The 24,390-nt window shown below is 37.7% G+C and overlaps 3 protein-coding genes across 7 annotated transcripts in view; 1 reads left to right on the forward strand and 2 right to left on the reverse strand.

Moving 5' to 3' along the window:
- The window catches only part of il16 (interleukin 16), a 47,462-nt gene extending 39,048 nt beyond the window's left edge, over positions 1 to 8,414 (forward strand). For all 3 annotated transcript variants that reach the window (XM_067445007.1, XM_067445017.1, XM_067445014.1), the window contains 3 exons: positions 841 to 1,087; positions 5,444 to 5,572; positions 5,763 to 8,414. In XM_067445007.1, coding sequence (XP_067301108.1) covers positions 841 to 1,087; positions 5,444 to 5,572; positions 5,763 to 5,923 — 537 coding nt within the window. In that variant the 3' untranslated portion in view covers positions 5,924 to 8,414. The remainder of the gene's footprint in view (positions 1 to 840; positions 1,088 to 5,443; positions 5,573 to 5,762) is intronic.
- A 63-nt stretch (positions 8,415 to 8,477) lies between these two features.
- Positions 8,478 to 17,383, reverse strand: stard5 (StAR related lipid transfer domain containing 5). Its single transcript, XM_067445050.1, has 6 exons — positions 16,806 to 17,383; positions 16,665 to 16,714; positions 15,627 to 15,759; positions 11,963 to 12,080; positions 11,738 to 11,831; positions 8,478 to 11,589 (listed from the first exon to the last, which is right to left on the reverse strand). Exons 1-6 carry the CDS (start codon positions 16,893 to 16,895, stop codon positions 11,445 to 11,447), a joined length of 630 nt encoding a protein of 209 aa, XP_067301151.1. The 5' UTR covers positions 16,896 to 17,383; the 3' UTR covers positions 8,478 to 11,444.
- Positions 17,384 to 18,496: 1,113 nt separating this feature from the next.
- LOC137076117 (transmembrane channel-like protein 3) overlaps positions 18,497 to 24,390 on the reverse strand; it is a 38,314-nt gene continuing 32,420 nt past the window's right edge. For 2 of the 3 annotated variants that reach the window (XM_067445059.1, XM_067445067.1), the window contains 5 exons: positions 24,094 to 24,172; positions 23,800 to 23,926; positions 23,439 to 23,703; positions 23,257 to 23,319; positions 18,497 to 20,952 (listed from right to left, as the gene is read on the reverse strand). In XM_067445059.1, the coding sequence (XP_067301160.1) occupies positions 20,085 to 20,952; positions 23,257 to 23,319; positions 23,439 to 23,703; positions 23,800 to 23,926; positions 24,094 to 24,172 (1,402 nt within the window). In that variant the 3' untranslated portion in view covers positions 18,497 to 20,084. The remainder of the gene's footprint in view (positions 20,953 to 23,256; positions 23,320 to 23,438; positions 23,704 to 23,799; positions 23,927 to 24,093; positions 24,173 to 24,390) is intronic. The other variant, XM_067445075.1, reaches the window with a different exon arrangement.

Here is a 24,390-nt window from a genome sequence, read left to right on the forward strand (position 1 = left end):
CTCACAGTGACTTGGATAAGTTACTTTAATCTGATTACTGGTTTGGAAATAGTAACGCGTTAGATACTCGTTACTGGAAAAAAAGTAGTCAGATTAGAGTAACGCGTTACTGGCATCACTGTTCATGTACATGTAGATACAAGTTAAAAAATAAATACTGTCAAAATGGCAATACAGTGAATGATGACAAAATTAAACTATTTCTTTAAGAAAACCACTGTACATTACATTAACGTATTTAGCAGACGCTTTTATCAAAAGTGGATTCAATAGAGGAACATTAAGTTCCATATCATTTAAAAGTTAAGAAATTAATACTTTTCTCAGCAAGGTTGTAACGAAAAACAAATACAAAAAAGTGGTTAGTGGTTACCAGCCTTTGCAAAATATACTTGACATGAAAAAAAATGTTACTGACTTCAAACTTTTGAACAATGGTGTATCTTATAGGATACTATAAAGCTTGATTCTGTCACAGAATAAAATTAAAAAAAGGTAATTGTGAAAAATTTCTAGTAATTTAAAAAAAAAAATTCTAGTAATTACGCAATTCTGAGAAAAAAATTATTTACACATGCTAGTTTATATCTCACAATATATCTCAGAATTACAAGATGTAAACTCAAGAAATAATAAAGTCAGAATTATGAGATAAAAACTCGCAATTACCTCTTTTATTTTTTTATTCCGTGGTGGAAACAAGCTTCCATAGGATAAGGTTACAAACTTCCACTGGTTCCACTTTAGCTGTAAATACTAACTGAATTCAGTTAATGCTAGACAAATATTATTTTACTGTATTTTATATATTAATTGTATTCACTGTATATGTACCTTCAGGTTCACAGGGTGTTTCCCAGTGGCCTGGCTGCTCAGGAGGGCACCATTGAAAGAGGAGATGAGGTGTTGTCCATTAACGGTCAAACGCTAAAAAATGTCACTCACAGCGATGCCACGGCGATACTCAGGCAAGCCCGCACCATGAAGCAGGCTGTGGTGGTGGTGTCCAAAAACACAGACGCAGAAGGGAAGGGAGGCGCTAACGCTAATGAATCTAGCAGCAGTGGGGCAGAAAGCAGCGTCACAGGTGGGCCAACATTACTGACAGCAGTGGCAAGACTGGACTTTTATACATGGGCCGGCCGAGGCTACTTTTGAGGGTCCATAGACAGTGAAAGAATGTCATGTGTAATACTTATTTGTTTTCATTGTTTTGGCCGACGTAACATTGTATTCTAATAAATAAGAACCCAAAGTTGTAGATACCAGTAAAATTTCACAATTCTCGATTCCAACTGATATTTAACAGCAAAATCACTAATAGGAGCCTAATAATATAAATTTAAAACATTACTGAATACAAGTGAACGGTTTCAGGTCTAACAGTAATTCAGGTACAGAAACCGAATAATCAAACCTAAAATAACATTGCATAATCTTCACTGGATAAATTAAAAATAGGTTAATTCATGTTAAAAGTCAAGATCAGTGGGTGATTTCTGTTCTTTGATTTATGGAGAGAAAACAGTATCTAAACCTTCCACAAATGTACGTGAGAGATCCACATTCGCGTGTACCATTTCACAAATGCACGCGAGAGATCCACACACACAAAGCAATCCACAAATGCACGCGAGATCCACACACACAAGGAATCCACAAATGCACGCGAGAGATCCACACACACAAAGCAATCCACAAATGCACGCGAGAGATCCACATGCGCACGCACCAATTCACAAATGCACGCGAGAGATCCACACACACAAAGCAATCCACAAATGCACGCGAGAGATCCACATGCGCACGCACCAATTCACAAATGCACGCGAGAGATCCACACACACAAAGCAATCCACAAATGCACGCGAGAGATCCACATGCGCACGCACCAATTCACAAATGCACGCGAGAGATCCACACACACAAAGCAATCCACAAATGCACGCGAGAGATCCACATGCGCACGCACCAATTCACAAATGCACGCGAGAGATCCACACACACAAAGCAATCCACAAATGCACGCGAGAGATCCACATGCGCGCGCACCAATCCACAAATGCACACGAGAGATCCACACACACATTTAATTATGTGTAAATTACACACCTGTAATTTAATGCACAGTAAATCACAAGTCTTTTGCATTGGTGTTCTTCTTAGAATGCCCCTGAATATGCACTTTTGTACCTGTGGAATGTTTTGAGACTGTCGTTCCGTGGCCTTGATTCACAAATGCACAGAAGCCTATCCGTATCTGTCCCAAAGATGCGATACAGTGTTATTCCTCCAGAGGGCGCTTACTGGCCTTCGAACTGAATCTTCCAAAGGGCTAAATTCATTTTGTTTTCTGACTTGGTGAGACAACTGAAGTCTAAACATTTTTCACTAAATATCTTATACATAAATACAAATATAGAAAACAAACCTTTTTTTATTCTTCAACATGAGATCAGAAAATATATAGCCTATTAAAAAAAAACATTCGGATAACAGGAAAGCTTTTAAGTCTTTAAAATGATTTCTGTATTAGAATATGAACGCATGGAAACGCCAGAATATGAACGCATGGAAACGCTTACGTGGCTTAATGCACTAAGACAGTATTAATATGATATTTCCTTTTGGTGTTTGGTGTGTTTTTAACACTGTCTTAGTGCATTAAGCCACGTTAAGCATTTTCTTATAATGGTTTTCTATGGGAGAAAAACGTTTAACGTGTAATAAAACGCCTTGCATTCATATTCTGGGCTATGATATTTCCTGAGTTTGGTGTGTTTTTAACAGTCTTAGTGCATTAAGCCACGTTAAGCGTTTTTCACGTTAAGCGTTTTAGCTGTGGAAAATCAGCCAGTAAATCGCATGCAACCCATAGCAACGCGCTATGGCAACACTTGGACCGACTGATAAGAAAAAATAAACAGACATTTTCCGACTTTTGAGCCATTCGTTAATATTGTACACATTGTCATGTTATTATAAGTCAAATTTATTTTGTTTTATTGACCAAAAATATTATCATTGATATTTGTCTGAGAGGGGCACTTTTGATTTATTTTGAAAAAGGGCTAGGGCTCGAGCACCCAAAGCTCCCCCCTCTGCACGTGCCTGCCCTGTTCAGTCTCACACTTGGCACAGCACTTGCGATAGTACTTAGCCTAGTAATGACCAACAGTTACAGAAATCATTTTAAAGACTTAAAAGCTTTCCTGTTATCCGAATGTTTTTTTTTAATAGGCTATATATTTTCTGATCTCATGTTGAAGAATAAAAAAAGGTTTGTTTTCTATATTTGTATTTATGTATAAGATATTTAGTGAAAAATGTTTAGACTTCAGTTGTCTCACCAAGTCAGAAAACAAAATGAATTTAGCCCTTTGGAAGATTCAGTTCGAAGGCCAGTAAGCGCCCTCTGGAGGAATAACACTGTATCGCATCTTTGGGACAGATACGGATAGGCTTCTGTGCATTTGTGAATCAAGGCCACGGAACGACAGTCTCAAAACATTCCACAGGTACAAAAGTGCATATTCAGGGGCATTCTAAGAAGAACACCAATGCAAAAGACTTGTGATTTACTGTGCATTAAATTACAGGTGTGTAATTTACACATAATTAAATGTGTGTGTGGATCTCTCGCGTGCATTTGTGGATTGCTTTGTGTGTGTGGATCTCTCGCGTGCATTTGTGGATTGCTTTGTGTGTGTGGATCTCTCGCGTGCATTTGTGGATTGCTTTGTGTGTGGATCTCTCGCGTGCATTTGTGGATTGCTTTGTGTGTGTGGATCTCTCGCGTGCATTTGTGGATTGCTTTGTGTGTGTGGATCTCTCGCGTGCATTTGTGAATTGGTGCGTGCGCATGTGGATCTCTCGCGTGCATTTGTGAATTGGTACACGCGAATGTGGATCTCTCATGTACATTTGTGGAAGGTTTTGATACTGTTTTCTCTCCATATTGATTAACTTTAGTGACAGACAGCAGGAGGTAGGCTATAGGCTGTGGTCACTTTAAGACCAAATGCACAGTATTGAATCCAATAGCCTATTCTATAGCCAACTGTGCTTACTGGCTATGATACTTGCTATTTGTGCCATTTGTGTCCGTAAACCAGACGCATCGTGTTCTCATGTTCAACGAGGCAATGCAAAGCAGTGAATCTAATCACCATACAGGCAAACAAGTTCACATCACACAAAAAAAAGTGCCATTGATGGGTTTTGCTGTAAAAACTGCTTACCAGAAACAGTAAGGGCAATCTATATTATATATTTCCAAAGGCACAGACAGCACAGTAAGAAAAATACTGAAAAAATGCCTATACACACTCATCATTCCAGCCTAGGGTGAAGTTATTATATATTAAAAACGTTTTGAGAAAAATTGTTGTTTAATGAAAAAAAATGAATGGCGCCACAGGATTTTGAACAATTCAATTTTGTGCTTACGTGCAACCCCCCTTCATTATTAATCATCTGTTGGGAAATGAATGTTAATATTCTGTTAATATTCAGCGTTAATACGTAAGCAAATTGCCGCACTGCAACATGTCAAAATGAATGCTTTTTTTCAACAGAAGGTGAAAAGAAAGTAGCGATCTAAATTTTGGGGTGGCACCCAGGGTGGCCCGTCAGATGTCACTCTGGACACCCCTATAAGTGACACTTTGTCAACACTTAAAGGGACAGTTCACCCAAAAAAAAAATTATGTAATCATTTACTCACTCTCAAGTTGTTCCAAAACCTGTATGCATTTCTTTTGCTGAACACAAAAGAAGATATTTTGAAGAATGTCAGTATCCAAACAGTTGATGGACTTCCATAGTGTGGAAAAATCAGTGGCCCATCAAGTGTTTGGATACTGACATTCTTTAAAATATCTTCTTTTGTGTTCAGCAGATGAAAGACATTTATAAAGGTTTTGGAACAACTTGAAGGTGAGTAAATGATGACAGAATTTTCCTTTTTTTAGTAAACTATCCATTTAATAAGACATAAAGGGGATAGAGAAATAGGTTACAAGAGCTACATCATGTGCAATAAAAAAAGAGACAAGTCATATAAAAACTCTATTTGAACTGGTCTAGTTTTCCCCAAGGCGATGCATTTATGTTACTAATTCTGTCCAAACACGTCAGATGATCTTGCACAACTTTGGCAGAAATTTTAGATACATTTTTAGACTTTTAGATAACTTGGATGGAATTATTTTTTCAATATGCTTCCAAATTTCTTGTGTTGCCTGATGAGACTTCATTATGGATTTAGACAGTAACGTAATATAATGATAATTAAATCACATTTCAGTGAGTTTCATGATGCATCTAATGTTCTGTTACTTTTTGCTACTTAACCATTTAGATTAATTTTCTAAATGAAGTTTAAGACTAACATAATAATGCTAAAATGTGCACATTCTGGTTAAAAAAAAACATCTCTTAGGGGACGATGGAGGTGAAGTTGAAACATTCGAGCTGGAGAAGAACGCGGGTGGAGTTGGATTTAGTTTTGAGGGAGGAAAAGGCTCCATTAATGGAGACAGACCACTAACTGTCAACAGAATATTTACAGGTGAGTCTATGACTGAACCCACACTGATATCTTTCATTCATGATGCATTACAAATCAGCAGAATCTTTTCATATTTTATATGCTGAATCATGAAATGGATGTAAACATGATAAAATCTATTAAACGGTGAAAGCAAAATAAACAGCATATAACAAGTCACATACAATATATACTGTATTTTCTCCGGCAGGAAGTGACGCTGAGCAAAAGGGGCTGAAGTCAGGTGATGAAGTACTGCAGATACAGGACTCGTCTCTGCTGGGTCTCACACGCTTTGAGGCCTGGAACCTCATCAAAGGTCTTAACGATGGGCCGTTTACTCTCGTCATTAAGAGAAAAAGATGCGAGTAGAGCTAAACCCATTCAAAAGCACTTATAAAAACCCAGAAGAAAAAAAAAACACATATCACACTCTGAATTATGCAAAACACCATTCCAAGCATTGAGGAAATGCCTACAATTGCTAAAAATGACTCTGAATTTCTTAAAAGCAGGTTTCCTATTTTTTTAAACCAATGAATTGTCATGATTTTTTCCCCCCATTCCATTTATTGTATCAGAGACTACAATCTGAAAGAGAAATTTCTGACCAATTAAGTATTTTAGATGTAAAGTCACTATAAACATTAACATGATTTTTTTTTTACCCTCCCCACTTTTATGGGTTTTTGCAGGCCTGGGCCCGTATTCATAAAGAATCTTAGAGTTAGTTCACTCAAAAATGAAAATGATCTCATTAATTACTCACCCTCATGTCATTGGACACCCGTTAGACCTCAACTTCGGAACACAAAAGAAGATATTTTAGTTGAAAGCTGATGGCTGAGAAAGGCTTGAGAAATGAGGCGGCTAAAGTGTGCATTTCCTGGATGCCCGAACCGTGAGAATCGACCAAGTAAACGTAAAAGTGCTTTATAAAAGGTTATGATAATATAAGATTATCCTGTAAGTTTCAGTGCTGAAAACATTTTAGACAGAGAAAAGCTTTTATAGACACCAGGCCCAGAAAACGACCGTGAACTTTATTACGTCATAGCACTTACTAAACACGCCTATACAGCACGTCTGATCCAGTAACCTCGCCCACCGACTGAACTGACAGGGGCATAGATATGACAGGAGCTGAAGCTCATTAAATATGCAAATCTTATCCAATCCTAGCCGTGGGCGTTTACTTCCAAATCTCCAGTGCGGCACGCCCATAAAAAGGAGAGAGCCTCAAAACCAGTGTAGAAAATAGCCTATTACTTATTACATCATTAGTTGACCTCAGACAACAGTATACATTTTTTTTTAAGTCAGTTTATGACACCTTTAAAATTAACTAAAAAACCCTAGTAAAGAAAAATGTAATTCAGAAAGCATCTTAACCATTAAAAGAGGTCTTAAGGTCAAATGTGTTAGGAGCACGGACGAGGACTTTTAAGAGTTTCTTTACCAGCGGAGAAAATGGCAGAAAGACGAAGAGGGAGAAGAATGACATTGAGTTAATAAGACACTATAGATTAGATCATGCAGGGATCATGTTTGTGACAGATCTACTTATAGACTCGCTAACATCTCCGACACAGCGCAGGAAATGCCATAACGTCAGAAATGAAGGCAATCGCTACATTACGATATTTGGCATGTAGCAGTGATGATTTGGGTCTGTCACAACCTTCTGTAAGCAGAGTGATCACAAACAATTACAGCACTTTCTGAACCTCATTTCCTTTCCACTGGACATTCCCACCTAAATTGAAATTCTCTCCCTGCAATAAACCCAACTTTCAAACCACCTTCTAAGCCAATCAAATACCTTATAGGAAATTAACAGCATGGTAAATAATAAAATGATCTATATACACACACACATATTATATATAAAAAATGTGTGTGTGAGAGAGAACGGTATAATAGGACAATTTGCACTTGCAATTTCAAAGTAAAGCTTAGAATAGACCCTATAACTTAAAAGCGCTTCTTTTCCCCCCTTTTTGGACAACCAACCAATCACAGTCTTCAAAAGACTGTCATACGTAGCAATGTGGTCAGCTCAGCCTCTTCACTAAGATACAAGTTTTTGTATTTTCCTTGCACAGAGTTGCTTGCTCAGATCGGTCCTGAATAGCTCTTAAGCTAAGACTCCTACATAAAACCTTTCAAGCTAAATTAGGAGTTTTCTGAGAGGAATATTAGAATCTTTATGAATACAGGCCCTGGAATTCACTTTTTTAAAATTCCACGATATTTCCAGGTGCATTTTGACAGTTGTACGACTTTCATATCTTGTATGATGTGCATGATGTGGTTCTACATGATCAGGAAAGCTTGTTTTTTAGCATGCCGCTGTGCTGGAGTTGTAGTGTTTTACTGTCACCATCAGGGATTCATAAAAAAGATTATATGATTCTTGTCAAGTCTGCCTGTTTTGAAGCAACGATTTGCACAAGCCTGTAAATAAATACTTTCAGATATTGTATATTTCTACACCATTTCATTAAAGTCGAATGTAAAGAACGTGTCATAGAGTTTGAAAAACAAATCAAGTAACAAATAAGTAGAATTAAAATTATAAGTAAAATGGTTTGCTTTGTCAAAAGCTGCAGTGAATAATGCAGCGCTCTAGTTTTTCATCAAATGCAGAAATACAAATCTAATCTTCTAACAGATTTCACCTTCGACAGTTAAGAAATAACCAGTGTGCTGAACACCTCTAGTCTTGTGGTCTTGTTAGTCATTTCCCTTGAAAAGAAAAGCCTTAATATATTGAAATGGTGTCAGAAAAAAAAGATGTTTTAAATGTAATTACTTGCTAAGGTTTGTAATGTCCAAATAAAAGTATGATACAAACGATAAATGAGGTCATCAATCATTTTTAATATCTGAAAGCAGAGTCTTAAAGGAGAATCAGACAATGAGCTTGACAAAGTGCAATTTATTTTGCTTTTGCTTCTTTTTGGGTATAAACAAACAGTACACAGATGTCCCATAGTGCAACAGCACGGAGCAAAAACAGGTTTGAAATCAACATCAAATGGCAACTGACCCAATTTCTTATAATGTAATGTTATTAAACACTGCATGTTATTAAAAAGAAGAAGAAGAAAAAAACTTTAGTTTAGGGTCCAGTTCTCACCATTAACTAGTTGCTTATTAGGGTGCATATTACTAGGATATTAGCTGTTTATTAGTACTTATAAAGCACATATTAATGCCTTATTCTGCATGACCATATTCTACATCCCTTAATCCTGCCCAATATCTAAACTACCATACTTACTATTAATAAGCAGTAATTAGGAGGTTATTGAGGCAAAAGTTGTAGTTAATAGTTAGTCAATAGTGAGAATTGGACCCTAAACTGAACTGACAAAAAAAAAAAAAAAATCTCTTGACAAAATGGTAACTTGCCCCGCCTGTAAAATGATAATCATCTGCCCGCATTCTGGTTCGTACCGCCCACTTTTCACATTCTAATCAATACCAGATGGATAAATTTAATTACCACCAATCAAAATATGTCAGTTTACACAGAGGTAAAATGGTTTGTCGAACAACATGAAAATATGAAAAATATGAAATAATCAAAAACCCTCGCTTGACAGTGGAGCGAATTGACAAACGGTACACACTGATTCCTAATGCAATGTGAATCTGTATTTTATTAAACTATATAGAGAACTTTGCACAATACTACTGAAGGCAAGCAAACACACACTCCTTGCAAAACGGATGTAAAATCTAGAACCCCAAAATAACCCTAAATGCACTAGAGCATATTGCTCATTTACAGCATAAAAAAAGAAGAAATCTTCAGGCCATGAGCATGCGTTCACAGTCATTTCACTGACGGCATACAGGCATAAAAACACAAAGTACCGATTGGCTAAGACGTATGTAAAGATGGACAATCGTGCAGCTGGACACAAAACGGGCAAACGGTAATTAAATATAACGGTCAACAAACAAGACATACAATACACTCTGTTCTGAGGTCAGTCATATCTGTGACATACATTAAACAGTCCCTTTGTCCATGTGTGATAAAGACAGATTACGAGCAGAAATGCGAAGTCAAAACTGGATTTGTTTCTTCTACAGCTATGGAGGTGGGGGGAGATTATGCTTTTTTTGGAATGTTTTAAAAGGCTTGGGCAAAATTCTGAATTTAAGAATAATTCCATTTCGATTTTTGAGTGAGAATTTGAACTGAATCAGCGACACCACCCCAGATTTAAAACTGGAGGTGATTTTGAATCAGCGTGATCAGAAGTAATTGGCATTCAAAAACATTGAACAGTCAAACGACAAAATAATTCATTAGTCTAACAACAACAAAATGTAGACATTGGGGAAAATGAGTGCATTCTGGGAAATTAAACCATTCCACCAAGGTCTAATTTGTACAGTAAATTAATATTGTTATTACAGTTCATTTAAATACTTATTACATTTTATTCAGGTAACTGTCTAATTTTCTACTTCCATTGATTCAAATTCGAATTAGGACTCTGCATCCTGTTCTCTACCTCAATTCAACTTCAGGAAATCGACTGGAATTGCATTCATTCTTAATTACTCTGATTCCACACAACCCTGTTCCACATGTGTTATTTGTTCCTCTCAAAGAGAAATAACTGCAGAAAGCTTTCCATTCGTCCACTAGCAATCCCAATTGTCTTAATGGCAGTTTCTCGGCTGGCTGGCACAGAACAAGTATCCTTTGAAATGGTCATCGATGAAAAAAAGCAGCTTTATACTGCTTACAGAATCACCAGCGGGGGCTAATGGGGTCATGCTAACCAGCTAAACCTTGAGCCATCGCGTTGCTCTTTTATCATCATATCATAATCCTGTCAAGATTGTTCTGGCCTTTTGTCCATCTCAAACATACAGTACACAATCTCAGTTATGTTAACCGAGAGCAGCAGCAAATGCAGTTCTTCAAGTATTTCAAAAGATACTCGTCTGTCAGTAAACATTGCTTTGCTTAAACATGTATGCACTATAATATCACTGTTCAAATACAGAAGTACTAGGTTTCAGAAATGTCAAACTCGAGCATCTATCGAGAGCTCAGTTACTCAAATGAAAATGTAATCTTTAAACTCGGATAACTGACATCAAATATTTGACTGAAATTCTAAAAACAGCTTATTAAAATAAGGCTTTGTTCCAAAAACTAGTGAACTGCCTATTTAGACCAGACATCAAAAGTGAGCTCCTGACAGCAGTGTGTTGCCTTCTAAGATACCTCAGTCTAAAGCAGCGTCGCATGTTACATGTTAATGCCAAGCTCTATTGAAATCCATCTGTGGAGTCTCCCTTTTGTTTCATGTAGCACTATTTGTATGACACACACAAATCAGTAACTTAGTAGAAAGCAAAGGCAGCTCACTGGGTTTTATAATGGAGCCGTAAGGTATGAAAAGTTTACCATTTATGAAATCATGCTACATTATAGGATCACACCTCTGAATTATGGCAAACTGGACTGGCAGAGCATGGTGCTAGCAACACCAACATAGACGGGTTCCATTCCCATAAACCAAACCGACTGAGGAAATGTCATTTGAGTGTCACTTTGGATAAAAGCATCTGCCAAATGCATGTGTAAATGTCTATTTTTTGTGCAATAATTCCTTATTTGAAATCACTAGTTTTCAGAATGAAAGAAAAAACATGGTAAACAAAAGGTTCCAGTTCTCTGTGCCTATAAAACGGTCTGTTCAAGTGTGTGTGGACATTGTACTGGAGCTATTGGAAGAATCAGGAATAAGGTCATTTCACTTTCCACCTAAAGCTTGATTGAATGCAAGGTGTGTCAAATTATCAAAATATTCACATTTAAGATTAAAGGGGGTGATTTTCTAGAAAGTGTCTGGTGCTATTTCATCGATTTTACGGCTTTGGTCAGGTTGCTGTAAAACTCCACCATACTGGTGGGGAAAAATGAATCGACAACGGAACGAGGAAGTAAACCTCCGAGATCAGTCTGGAAAAAGCTGAACAGCTGCGTTTTGCCTGGTTCCCTACAGAGAAAAAAAGGTATACTTAATCACATTTCAAGTTTTTCAGTAGCGGAGAAAGATTTTGTCACCATCTGCTGTCTTACATCTGAATTACATCAACCCAAGGCACTTTCACTGAACGGTATGCTTAAGTTTCTGAGAAACTTACCCAGGAACTGGAACACAGAAACAGCCACACGGGTGGTTGAAGCCTCTGACATAGCCGGGTTGAGGAGGACAGTTTGGATGGCTTACATTGGTGGCTATAAATCAATGAAAATGTGATTATTAATAACAGCAAGTCTTATGTAATTGGAAAATGCTATTCACAACAAGTTTCTGAAATTCAGTTTGAGAATAGTGTCAGATTCAAATCCAATTAGAGGCTGCATACCGTTTGATGACACTGTGCCATCCTCATAGCGTTTAACGGAAATGACATCAACAAAATCTCGAGGTGATATAATGCCCATAGCAGCCGAAGGTGTGACGGTTCGGCAGATCAAAACATCCTAGGGGATGAAAAAGAAAAGATTAAGAAAGGTATAAATCTGCCGCTGTATCACCACATTGTGCTCTAAATCATTGCAATGCCTAGCCTGGATGCCAGCCGAACTTAGCCCCGCCCACAACATTTTTAGGTCGGGGAGTTCGGTCTGGCCTTGCTCCATAGAGGAGTAATTATCCCCGAACAGAAACCGTTCGGACCAATGAAATCATCAGGGCGGGCTTTAGACGATGACGGACAGATGATCAACAGTAACGTAATCATGCACGTCATCAAAGGGGCTTGGATTATATTTGTTCAAATCTTAAACAGAGAGCTTGTTTGTATATGCATTCACCTTCAAAATTTCTCTCAGAAATGATGATCATGTTGGGTAAGTACTCTGTGTATCATTCAATTATTTTATTTTTTTACAACACTGGCAAAGATCATGTATTCCAGCCTGATTTCAGCGCGCGTGCAGACAGGGTTGCCAAGTTTTTACAACAAAACGCGCCAATACTAGCCCTAAACAATAGCTTCTCGGTGGGTTCTACGGGGGAAAAATGGAATTTATAGTGTAAATTGTGTGTTATTTTGGCAAGGTTGCCTGCTAAAATTCGCACTCATGGGTCTATATATCACATAATAGTCGCTTCAACCCGCGGACATAGAAAACACTCGGCGGGGATAAAAATGCGGACTTGGAAACACAGTGCAGTTTAGGTCTATCCAATTGATGTCTTTCCTGGTTCGGTTGAAACACGCCTCATAATCACAGCCCAATGGAGCAGTTTCAGACTCATATTCTGACTAGAATTGAGTATGACCACGTCAGGCTATGCAATGCCATGTGCATCAAAAACATCTCTATGGATATTTGAAATGAGAATTATTAAAGGGTCATGACTCATGAACCAAAACTAATTTTATGAGATGTGAACAGATATGTGAATTCACTTTTTTAACCAAATCACTGCGCTGTATTACGCATGAGATCGCATTACAGCCGTAAATTCAAACAACACTCGTGCATGAGAGCGGTTTCTGTATGGAACGCGACTTTAACAACTCTCACTGCAGACCAGAGCAAGAGTTATGGACATTACATACACTCTAATGCTCTAAACATGGACCAACACCGTAAATGTGCACATATTTAATCATGTCTTCTAATGAAAATATGTGCAAATAAGGACACCGCTATAGCCGTACGTCTGATCATGAATGTGATGGATTATTCTGATATGAGCACACACCCATACAGGAGCCCATCTTGGACAGACTTGAAGGCCCAGGAGACATTGCGAACCTGCTCCATCTCAGATAAGGGTACCTGCATTTAGAGAATCAGTGAAATCCTCTTCCCTTCTCACCATTTAATTTTTTTAATTATCTTTACAACTATTTTAAATCCTCCTTGTTTTTATTTTTAATTCTTACACATGGTATGAAAGCGCTTTGAATTTGCCTAGAAATCTAGACGCACCCTAGCGGCAGCAAATTTAATCTGCCCGTGAGTGTCGTCTAGCAACTCTCAATACCCTTCTGAGCTGTATTCGCCTAACTCTTGTCGGGCCAATGACATCGTGTATAGAGTCGGTGGGCGGGGCCATAATGATGACTGCCGAGTTGCGTTTGCGTGCTTCTAGTAAACACAGAAACTGGCGAACGGCGGTCTTTCGAATCAGCTTTGACCGCGACTCTGGAAGACTTGGAGTTGAGCTTTTCTCTGAGAAAAGAACGGCACTGAAGTCATTCTTAAAAAGGGAAGATGTGTTCAGAGTTTTGCTGACCGGATACAGCGAATGTTTAATCTATCAATGAGCTCCATTTCACCTTCGTTGCTCTGGTTGGTGTTAGCGCAATCCTATCACGTGCAGAGGGAGTTTTAAAGACAACCGTTTATCCCGCCCCTCAGATTGAGCCCTGTCTATGGTGAGTTTCCAGACCAAACATCTTGATGTGGGTCTGGCTTCTCAGGCTAGCTTTGAATTGCAATTGGGTATGAAATGTGCTATATAAATAAACTTGCCTTGATACACAGAAGACAATCATGTAGAATCAAAATTTAAGGAATAGGCAAAAAAGTAATTGGGCCTTTATTCTTTTTTTGGCACATGTCGTTTGTTCAAAGACTGTAGTGCTCTTAAATGTAATGAAAATATTAATAGACCTGTTAAATATTCTACCTCGTTTCTCCCTAGTTTTGGCAGTTTGTTGTCATATATTTTTAAAATGCATTAAGGTGCCCTCAACACTGATTTTCTCTCTTTCTCTCCGTGGACATATTTTAATATTCATGTGTCAATATAGAGTGCTGCAGGTATGACATCACTTTGTAGGCCAAAAGAGGTGAGTAAGCATTTTAGAACTTCCGGTTCCATTGTCCCGCAGTCAATGGGTTTTTCTAAATGGCATTTTGGTTAAATGGCTGAAAGAATGTCTGTGGTGAACACAAGCTCAAGCCACTCTCACTTTTTATACTACAACATAAAATACATCAGTATTACCCCTCTGGCCCACTCGTGAATTTGTGAAGCTGTTCTGCATCTTGAAAAAGGCAGTTGCTAACACGTGGCTAAATGGGAATAGGTACAGAGGCGGTTGAGGAGATTAAACGTCATCACGTCGAAAAGGTAACGTTAAGCTCAGTTCGCTTTTACAGCCTCATTATGCTCATAATTGTGCTCTTATATAGTCTAACGCAAACGTTCTGGGAATATGTTTTGAGATGAAACTGAAAGAGTTGTTGGAAGCTTAGTGACAGTGACGGTGACATTGCAGGATTGTGTTGTGGTTTGTTTACAGCTTACCTTTAGCGGCTGCATTTAAGCTTCAAAATGAATAAAAGTTGTGTTCATCTGTGAAAATTATCGGGATGAACAAAAACTTAACAGAGCTTGTTTCTTGCGATAATCCAAAAGCCTATGGGAAAATCCTATTGTTTTTTCTCTCTCGAGGAAACCAGTGTGATGCTAACTGATGGTTGGCCTACAAAGTGACGTCATACCTGCACCACTCTAGTGTGTTTCAGGTCTGTGTTTTTTTGGTTCCCCCTCTACACTCACACTTTTCCACATTTTTCCACAGCCATTTCTAGAGAACTGAGGTGTGAACAGCCAGGCTAACAGGGCAGTTTCATGACACTTCAAAGGTAAAGTGATTAATGGGGAGGAGTTTCACTAGTGTCACCAAATGAAATGGTAAAAATAATGACTATTTTCAAACCGGTATCCCCGTCACACCTCCTGTCTCAGACAAACTCATGTCATTGGTTGAGCCAATGTTGCTTTCGAGCTGATTTGTAAACTCGAACAAGTAGACGGATGTTTTAAAAGCGCAGGCATCAGTCATAGTCATCTTACTTATAGTCAACTGCACACATTAAACTGCCATATGAGAAAGTGTTTTAACATAAAAAGCACACGCATCACCTTTAATAATCCAAATAAGAATACTGAAACAAACTATTGTTCCTCACAGCGAGCTGAGAGGGGGAACTGGTCAGACCATGAAATTGAACTTGTAGATCTGGTTTCATATGGGTGTGTATTTGTGTTTATCTTACCGCCGACACCTGCTCAAGCAGCACAAACTTTTTTATATTAGCATCCCATTTTACACGAAGTCCGTTGATTTCAGGTTTCAAGCAGTCCCACACTTTCTCTGGACTGCCATTGACAATCCCCTCCCCTTTATACCTGAGAAACCCAAAGAACACAATCACTGCTCATGCTATCTGGACAAAGGTTAATGTCACTGCTGTCATGATGTTTGCACATGACGTCGACAGTATGTGAATGCTAAGAAAAAGATATCTTAAAATATATAGATTATAATCTAAATGGAAATAAAACAAATACAAAGAAAAACTTTATATATAGTGCAATGATATACACCAACATTTTAAATTCAAATGTACACTAATTCCTAATTTTTTAAAGACTGCACAAACACTGTTTTTGATATTGTGACATGATGGAAATGACAGCAATTCTGAGAAAGGGGCAAGTTAAAATATAATACAATTCTAGTGAACCTATAATGTTTTCCTTGCTTAGGAAAAAGTAAATGAACAACCATGAAAGACAACTAAAGCTTTTAATACATTTAAAACCGTGTACATAAATCTAATAGAAGCAGCATCCATATATGGCATAATCATGGCAAACATTTCGAAATATTTAATTTTGAGAAAATACCAAAATCCTCAAGGACACAATCAAAGCTTTCAGTTCTTCAGGAGACAGTTAGAGTTTCATTTTCTACAAATCGAAGAAGTCAAAACTGACTGTAATAGAAGACTAATCGGGTGATTATACAAATTCAATATTTGCAGAGTGAAATACTTCCTGAGATCTGAGAATAACCAACGCAATGCATATTCAACAGAGAAATGTTGAAGATCATGGGGATTATTTGTATTCCCCGACAGCATGAGTATTGATCTCATTCTTAGATTAAATGATGTCCAATGTCACGAGTGGATAATATTTCTCATATAATATGTAACAGGGTTGCCACTAACTAGAACACGAGCAGTCAGCACATATGACGTCACGATGACAAATATGCAAGATCATGTAATTCACAATTTTATACTTACACATATCCCGCGAATTCACAAGAGGGTCTCCAATACACCACAACATCATTCTAGAAAAACAAACAAACAAACATAGAAACGTTTGTTTAAAGACAAGCAAGTGCAAAACATGGCAAGAAGACAGTTCTGTTAAATACTCACAGTTTTCTTGCATGTTTTCCATCCGGACTCGTCTTTTCTGTAGCTCAAAAGACGATCTTCCACTGATCTGGCCGTGTGTATATAATCCATAACGATAGACAGTGTATAGTTTTGTTATATTGAATTGGCTTGTCCTCTAACAGCACATGTAACCTATTCGAAGCGTTATCGCGAGCGACTGGCTGCAACCTTCTAAATAGCGTAAATTACACAATTTACCGGCGATTCTTCCGAGATTTTTGTTAATGTACATTTAATATCCATAAACTAACAGTGACTAAGGTTAAACCCACGAGTTTCTACTATAGCATAGACTATATATGTTTTCAGTTCATTCATTAGTTACAGATGATAAGAGTGAATGTCATCTTGACTGAACGGCTGCGTCAGATAACGTTAATAGCTGATCGATACAGTTCTAAACAGATGAAAAATGAAGGCTTCAATTACACATGCGCGATCAAAATATTAAAAAAGAGATACAATTAACCCGTCTAATGCCACGAAATCATCATAATTTTAAAAAGGCCACTTCCTTAGTTTGGAGATCGTCATACAAATGTTGCATTCTGGGAAATAGAGTTTTCTGGATCGGTCCTGTTATTACAGTACAGAAATATATCCCTATATTGCGGTATTTAAATCATAAACATCTACGCGAATATAAAGCTATTTTAAATAACTATGCTATACTTTGAGCAGACGTTATTATTTTTCACTCTGTTGGTGAATTCAGTTTGAATTTGGGACACATTTTCCTGTCACCTCAATGGCAAAAAGTGCCCCAATCAATGTAATAATAATATTCAGAGTAATAAGAGTTCAGAATTAATATAATTTTGATAAATGTTTTGTGGCATATCATCTCAAAACATATCAATTATAACCTTTAATAAAGTTACAGAAGTAGCCTATATTAAAACCTCAAAAGGTGGCTAAAAAAACTAAAATAATTTTGAAAATATCATGGTTCACAAATCAATTTTAATCTTAGCTCTTGTGCCTAAACGTAAGAAAATATTTCTGAAAGACTTTCATTGTCCTTTATGGAAATACTACCTTGTATTGCAAAAGGAGCATTTTTAATAACCCTCCTGGGCACAAATATGGTTTGAAGCCAAACTTTAAAAAAATCAAACCAAAAAACACAGCCTATTTCATGCCAAGACTGTTACCGCATATTCAGGAGTGTAAATAGTTGAAAATAGTTCAGAAAAGTAATAACTTACAAACAGTGTTGGGGAGAAATAGTTACATGTAACTAGATTATGTAATATAATTACAAAATAAATGCCAATGTAATCAGTTACAGAGAAACTGTCTAAGAGTTGCCACCATGGCGAGTGATACAAATGCATTCCAGTGCTGGAAAATAGAAAATTTATCAAATGTAATCAGTTACATTACTCCAATAAAGTAACTGAAATAGTTACACTACTTATTACATTTTAAAAAGGGGAACTTGCAATCTTTAAATTTTTATTTAAAATTTAAATTTGGTAAGGTTACTTTTGTTTACTCTAAATGTTTTCATTTAGTACACACTCAATCTTGAATACACGGTTACAGCCATAAATTGGATAGTGGAGTCCACAAATGTCCAAAATAAAAAATTGATATGTATATATTTTTTATATCAGATTTAATGAAAATCTACAGATACATGCAAAGTACTTATACAGATTGGTCATTTATTTGTGCTTTACAATGCAAACTGCAGCTTTTATAGTATAAACCTGTAGGTGTTATACTGAATAAATGGCTCTGTTCCAAAACTTAGTAAGCTGTCTTGCTGTGTGCTACCTACACAAGCAGCTGCCTTGTAATGAGGGATCCAAACTAGAGTGGGACCACATGAATGATATGGAACGCCCTATGTAGGCAGCAACTGCCACTCATTGGAGTTTGTCATTTGCATGTTGCTAAGCTAATTAAAGGTGCAGTGTGTAATATTTATGATGATCTATTGCCAGAAATGCAATATAGTATACATAATTATGTTTACAGTGGTGTATAAAGACCTTACATAATGGAAACATTATGTTTGTATTACCTTCAAATGAGCCATTTCTATCTACATAGACCACAATCCCCTTACAGTGAAGTCGCCATTTTGCGCCATCATGTTTCTACAGTAGCCCTAAACGGACAAACTGCTCTACAGAGCGCTAGCTTCTCTCTGCTGTCTCAGAGTGCAGCTTCTCTATGTGCTTCGAAAGGTAGGGGTAAGCGGTTGCAATTCACAACCTCACCTCTAGATGCCGCTAAAATTTACAGCATGCACCTTTAAGTAAAACAGTAATTTTATTATATTATTTAACTATATTTTCAGAATTTAATGAAATACACTATAATGCTGCTTTCCAAAAAACTCAGAATTCACTCACCTCCACTTAAAATACCCAATGGAACATCACTTAAGTTGCTGTCATCTTGGAAACAAAACTTCTCAGTGAAATTGAGGGTTGATCTATCAGCTCTGAATGAGTTGGATGTCCAACTTCAAGGAAAGTTCCAGTAGTTATTTTCAACTAGGAAGCCGGAGATTTGAGTGGCTCAGGGATGACATTCTTGTAGGCCAAAACCCAGACACAAGTTAGCGTTTGGTCCCCATCGTCCTGAAGTCAATGGGTTTTTGGTTAAATGCCTGATATTATATTTTCAAGATATTTTCAAGGTTTATTCAAAATAAAATGCATCAGTAATACTAACTTAGGATTGGTGCTTTTAATGCTTTTAGGCCCCATGCTAAATGGCACCCTAAACACTTTTAGCCTTCATACGAGTCTGCCCTTTCATGACATAGCGGCTGGGACTACAAAGGTTTTTGGGATCGCCATCATCACACCAAACAGGTAAACTCATTTTGGAAATGACACAGTCATGCGACCGTGGCATAATTTGTTTATAACATAACTTGAATTTTATGAATTTTAAAGCCAAGATATACAATAGCTAGAAGTAAAAAGCTAGTGTTAATTTCTAATTTAAAAAAATCCTAATGGGACTGCGTTGAGGGGCAGGATGATGCAAACTTACAGGCTGGACTACATCACTCCAGCCATGTTGTCTGGAACGCAGCACTATTCACAGTACATTCTGGGAAAGGGTGCATTACAATTTGGCCTATAGAAGATGTCTTTATAAGGCAGGATAATAATGCAACCTTACCCTCTGAAACAGACTTTGTGTTGGTGTGCGCCTATGAGGCCTTAAAATAGTTCCTACATAGACAGCTCACTAGGGTTTTTGAACAGAGAGCCATAATTGCTGAACTGATTAAACATTTGAGCAAACAAGATCATTGGTGGCAGACACATTGAGTTTAACGCTGTTCTTGGATTTCTTTTTGGTGAGCTTTGCACTGGGCTTCAGGTACTTTTCCTTGTTGTGAATGACCTGGATATACTGGTCTGTGCTGCTGTTTTGTTGGTCACTACTAGACGCCAACGATGCCGAATCGGACTCGGTCAGCGATGGCTCCACTTTATGCTTGGTCTTGGGCTTGACATATTGTTCGCCGTACCTGTGAGACGACTCCGGGCCTCGGATGTTCGTTTGAGAGCAAGCGTGCAAGCCATCATTCACCCAGTCGTCTTCCTGATCGTCCTCTTCTTCGTCCCCATATAAACCCTGCTCCATAGACAACTGACTGTTTATCGCGTCGCCGATGTAGAATCGTGCGGTCTGATGGAGGTCCGACAGTGATCGCGGACGGTTCGACCCCCTCCTCGTGCTGCTCTTTGGCTCTTCCTCTTCAACCTCCTCTTCCTCGCTGAGGTGTGGCTGCTGGCTGCGGTGAGGGTTTCGAGGAATGTAACGCTTTACGTTACGTGGATACAGCTCTACAATCTCTGTCGGTTCATCTGCTAGGCGGTAATGTCTCGGTATGCGCGTAGTGGAGCGCAGAGGCTTCTTGCGAGCTTCATGTTCGTTGACGATGACGTACCGCGTCGTGTGTGGCCGGCGGCCCACGTAGCTCTGAGCTGTGATTATGCCGGGTTCGTTGTGCATGGGCCGAAGGGTTTTCCGAAACAGTGGATCGGATTGGATGTTCTCTGCGTACCGTGTACTAGGGGTGTAGGCCATGTTGTGGTAGGACTTGGAGCGGGAGGAACCACTGGTGCTGGCCAAGTACCCAGAATGCCTGGATATCAGAGAGTACAACGTGACATGAATATGCATGTTTGTACATATCCACCCTACCTTCCATAACCTTAAGAAACAAAGACATTTACATATATGCTGCAGCTTGTAACTTATGTTAAAGGAATAGTTAACCAAAAACTTTTTAATTTATACAATATCATTCCAAGATGTGCATTGTTTCTATTCTTTCTTTTGTGAAATGAAACTGGATGGTTATTTAAACTGACAAGGACTAAAAGCCTCATAAAACATTCTGCCTACATTCTTCCTAAGAGCTTGCTTTGTGTTTCCGAACATGAGAAAATAACACAAGGTCAGAATGTCATGAGGGTGAGCAAATTACAATTACATTTTCAGGTTTGGGTGAATTGCTCCTTTAATGAAATAGTATGAAGTGCACTGCATTTTATGAAATGAAAAGTGAAGCCTAATAAAGTTTTACTCTCAAAGTGTAAGCACTGAAGTTCCCTTACTATCCCCGATCTGATATGATAGAATAAAGTGTCTTCAAGTAAAAAAAAAAAAAGGTTCAATCAAGTAAAGCTCTATAAACAACATCTACATATTTTTTCCTTTAGTAGACACACAGTGACAAGTATAAGCAGTAAAATTCAAACTTTGAAATGTTTTAATAGGAATTTTTTTTATAGATGTGAATTAGTTAAGTGCTCTCAGAAGAATGTTGATTACCACAGAAAATTTTGACGTCCTTAAGTTAAAAAAAGGAAGCTAAAAGCACACATTTACACTAATGTACACATACACAATTGGCAAGCCAGTGTTCCGAAGGGTTTGAAACAAAAATATAAAGTCTGTATTTTGTTGAAGCACTTAACATTAATTATTCATAAAGAGTTTACTGCAGTTTATTGTTTGGTCAGTAAAGCTCAAAAAAATAATCCTTTTTGAGCCGGGGCTAATTCTCTAAGTAGGTGAACTTCTGGTTATGAATTAAGGCCCGTTCACACTTAGGATGATAACTATAAAGATAACAGTGAAGATATAGTTCTAAAATCGTTCTCAAGATCACACCACAGCTATAATGATAACGGTATATTGTTGGAAACCCATTCAGAAGGATTTTATCCCGCTGATGAACAATAAAAACATTGACAACCAATCAGAATCCATCTTGCTGTAACAAGCTTGAATATTTATAGTGACAGACAACAAAACAGCAGCGTGCTTAGAATAAGCAGAATGATATCTGCTCGTGTAGATGCTAATATAGTTATCGTTTTTGGTGTGATAATTTTGGACTGATATAATTCCTGATTGGGCTTTATGCATATCAGGAGAAAGTTACCTGCTATGACATTCTAGTCATTGTGGCAGGAGTGGCCATTTGTAACTTGGAAAATAGCTCATTTCCTCATTGCTAAATAAGTTGGGTAGTGGCTGTGCTTTTGAAACTGTGTATTTTACTCTACCTTCCGTACTCTAAACCAATGTTATTTTTGCATTATTTATTTAGTATTAAAGTATTATTATTAGTTTGAATTAGTTTTTATTCATATATTTTCAGTTTTCATATTGGATTTTGTTAGCTGTTTTTTTAATTTGTATTTAATATTTCTAATTAACTTTATATTTCAGTTTTAGTAATTTAGTAGTGCTTCAACTTACAAAAAATGTATGTAAATTATGATTGTTGCCTTGGGATGTAACTGAAATAAATATGTTTCAAATGTTTTCATTCATTTTATATTTTTTATTTCAGCTACTGTATATTTCAAATCAACGAAAATCATTTCTAATAGTTTTAGTTGCTGAAATGTATGGAAGCCTGTTTCTCAGGGGGAAAAAAATAAAAATTTCATTTGAGCCTTTAAATTTGTTCTACTAAAGGTAAAAATCGTATTCTAATGAAAGCTTGTTTCTGCCATGGATTTTTTTTTATATTTTATTAAAGATAATTGTGACTTTTATCTCACAATTGTTGTTTATACAGTCTGAATTGTGTGATATAAAGTCACAATTGCAAGATTGCAAGTTTGTATCATGCAATTCTGAGTTTATAACTCACAATTGTGAGATTAAAATGTCACTAAAAAGTCACAATTATCTTGAAAGAAAGAAAAAATTCCATGGCAGAAACAAGCTTCCATAGAAATTATGATTTTTACCTTTAATAAAACAAAATAAAGGCCAAAATGAAATTATTTTCTGCAGTAATCTACATTATGCCACAAAAGCTGTTGATAGAGCATAATTTGCATTAGAAACAGAATGGGTAGTAACAGAATTGTAAAAATACGGTTCACTTGTTTATTCATAATCAGACTTTATGAATATACCAAACCTGATGGGTATGTACTCCACTCGTCGTACTTGTCTTTGAGGAACTGAGGGGCTGCTGTACATTCTGAAAGCATGACATGGGCAGAAATGGAGGGCAGTGAAGCTTCATGAACTGCAGATGCATGGAACCTAAGCAGCAGTGAATTGAAATATAAAGCTCTTATACCACAGAGCCGCACAGACCTACTGGCTACGTGCTCCGCTTTGTGTTTCTGCCTCACTGGGACAGAGGGACTCCGCGTGGCTCCGGCAGCTCTGGGGATGTCAGGCCGTGAAGCCGACTGGGATATGGTCCGGATGCTGTTACCATGGCGGACTGGAGATTCGAAGTTTGTGACGCTACCGTTGCGCCGCGAAGGGGAGGTGGAGCGGGCGGACGACTCCATGCTAGTGATGTCGCTCTCTTGTTCTGCCTTTTTATCGCCGCCCTCGGGTGCCTGCAGACGTGCTGTAAATCACACATTTACACACCCAAATGTCCAGCCAACTGGTGACAAGCTGATATTGCCTTATGACGTTATATATCGTGAGTAGGCTACATTACTTTGGCCGTTACTGCTCAGCGGGCTGAAATGTGCCCGAATCGTTCCCTTGTATTCGTAATACAGATAGTTCATAGACAAAGTACCTGCAGCTAACTGAAATACTTTCTTCTTGTCGTCTGTGCGCTCCTGCAACAGGAAATTTAATTAGCGTTATAAAATAAACTGCTGGAGAAATGAGATTAAATGAAATCCAAAGACCTTATCCTGTTTCGCTCGGGTTCCTTATTGTAAACCCCGGATCTGTTAAATGAACTGAAATGCATCATAATGATATTCCATTTAGAGTGACTCACGGTCTGCAGCTGCAGTCTCAGCTGGCTGTTGGTGACTTTGAGTGATCTAGCAATGGACTGTAGGTAGTAGATCAGCATACTGAAAGAGACAGCGACAAACAGCACATGGCTGAGTGCAATGAAGGCATTTGTCCTGCTTGCCTGGTCGAATTATGCTTGCTTGACTAAACCAATATGCTGTTATTGTACAAAAAAGGCTTTTTCTAACTCTCTAACCCCAGACCAAAGCTATGTTCTTTCTAATTCAATAGACCTGTGTTTTTTCCCTACAGCAGACTATCAAAAAACCCAAATTTC

This window comes from Pseudorasbora parva, chromosome 1 (genome assembly GCF_024679245.1).
Source record: "Pseudorasbora parva isolate DD20220531a chromosome 1, ASM2467924v1, whole genome shotgun sequence".
In the NCBI taxonomy this organism is placed as follows: Eukaryota; Metazoa; Chordata; class Actinopteri; order Cypriniformes; family Gobionidae; genus Pseudorasbora; species Pseudorasbora parva.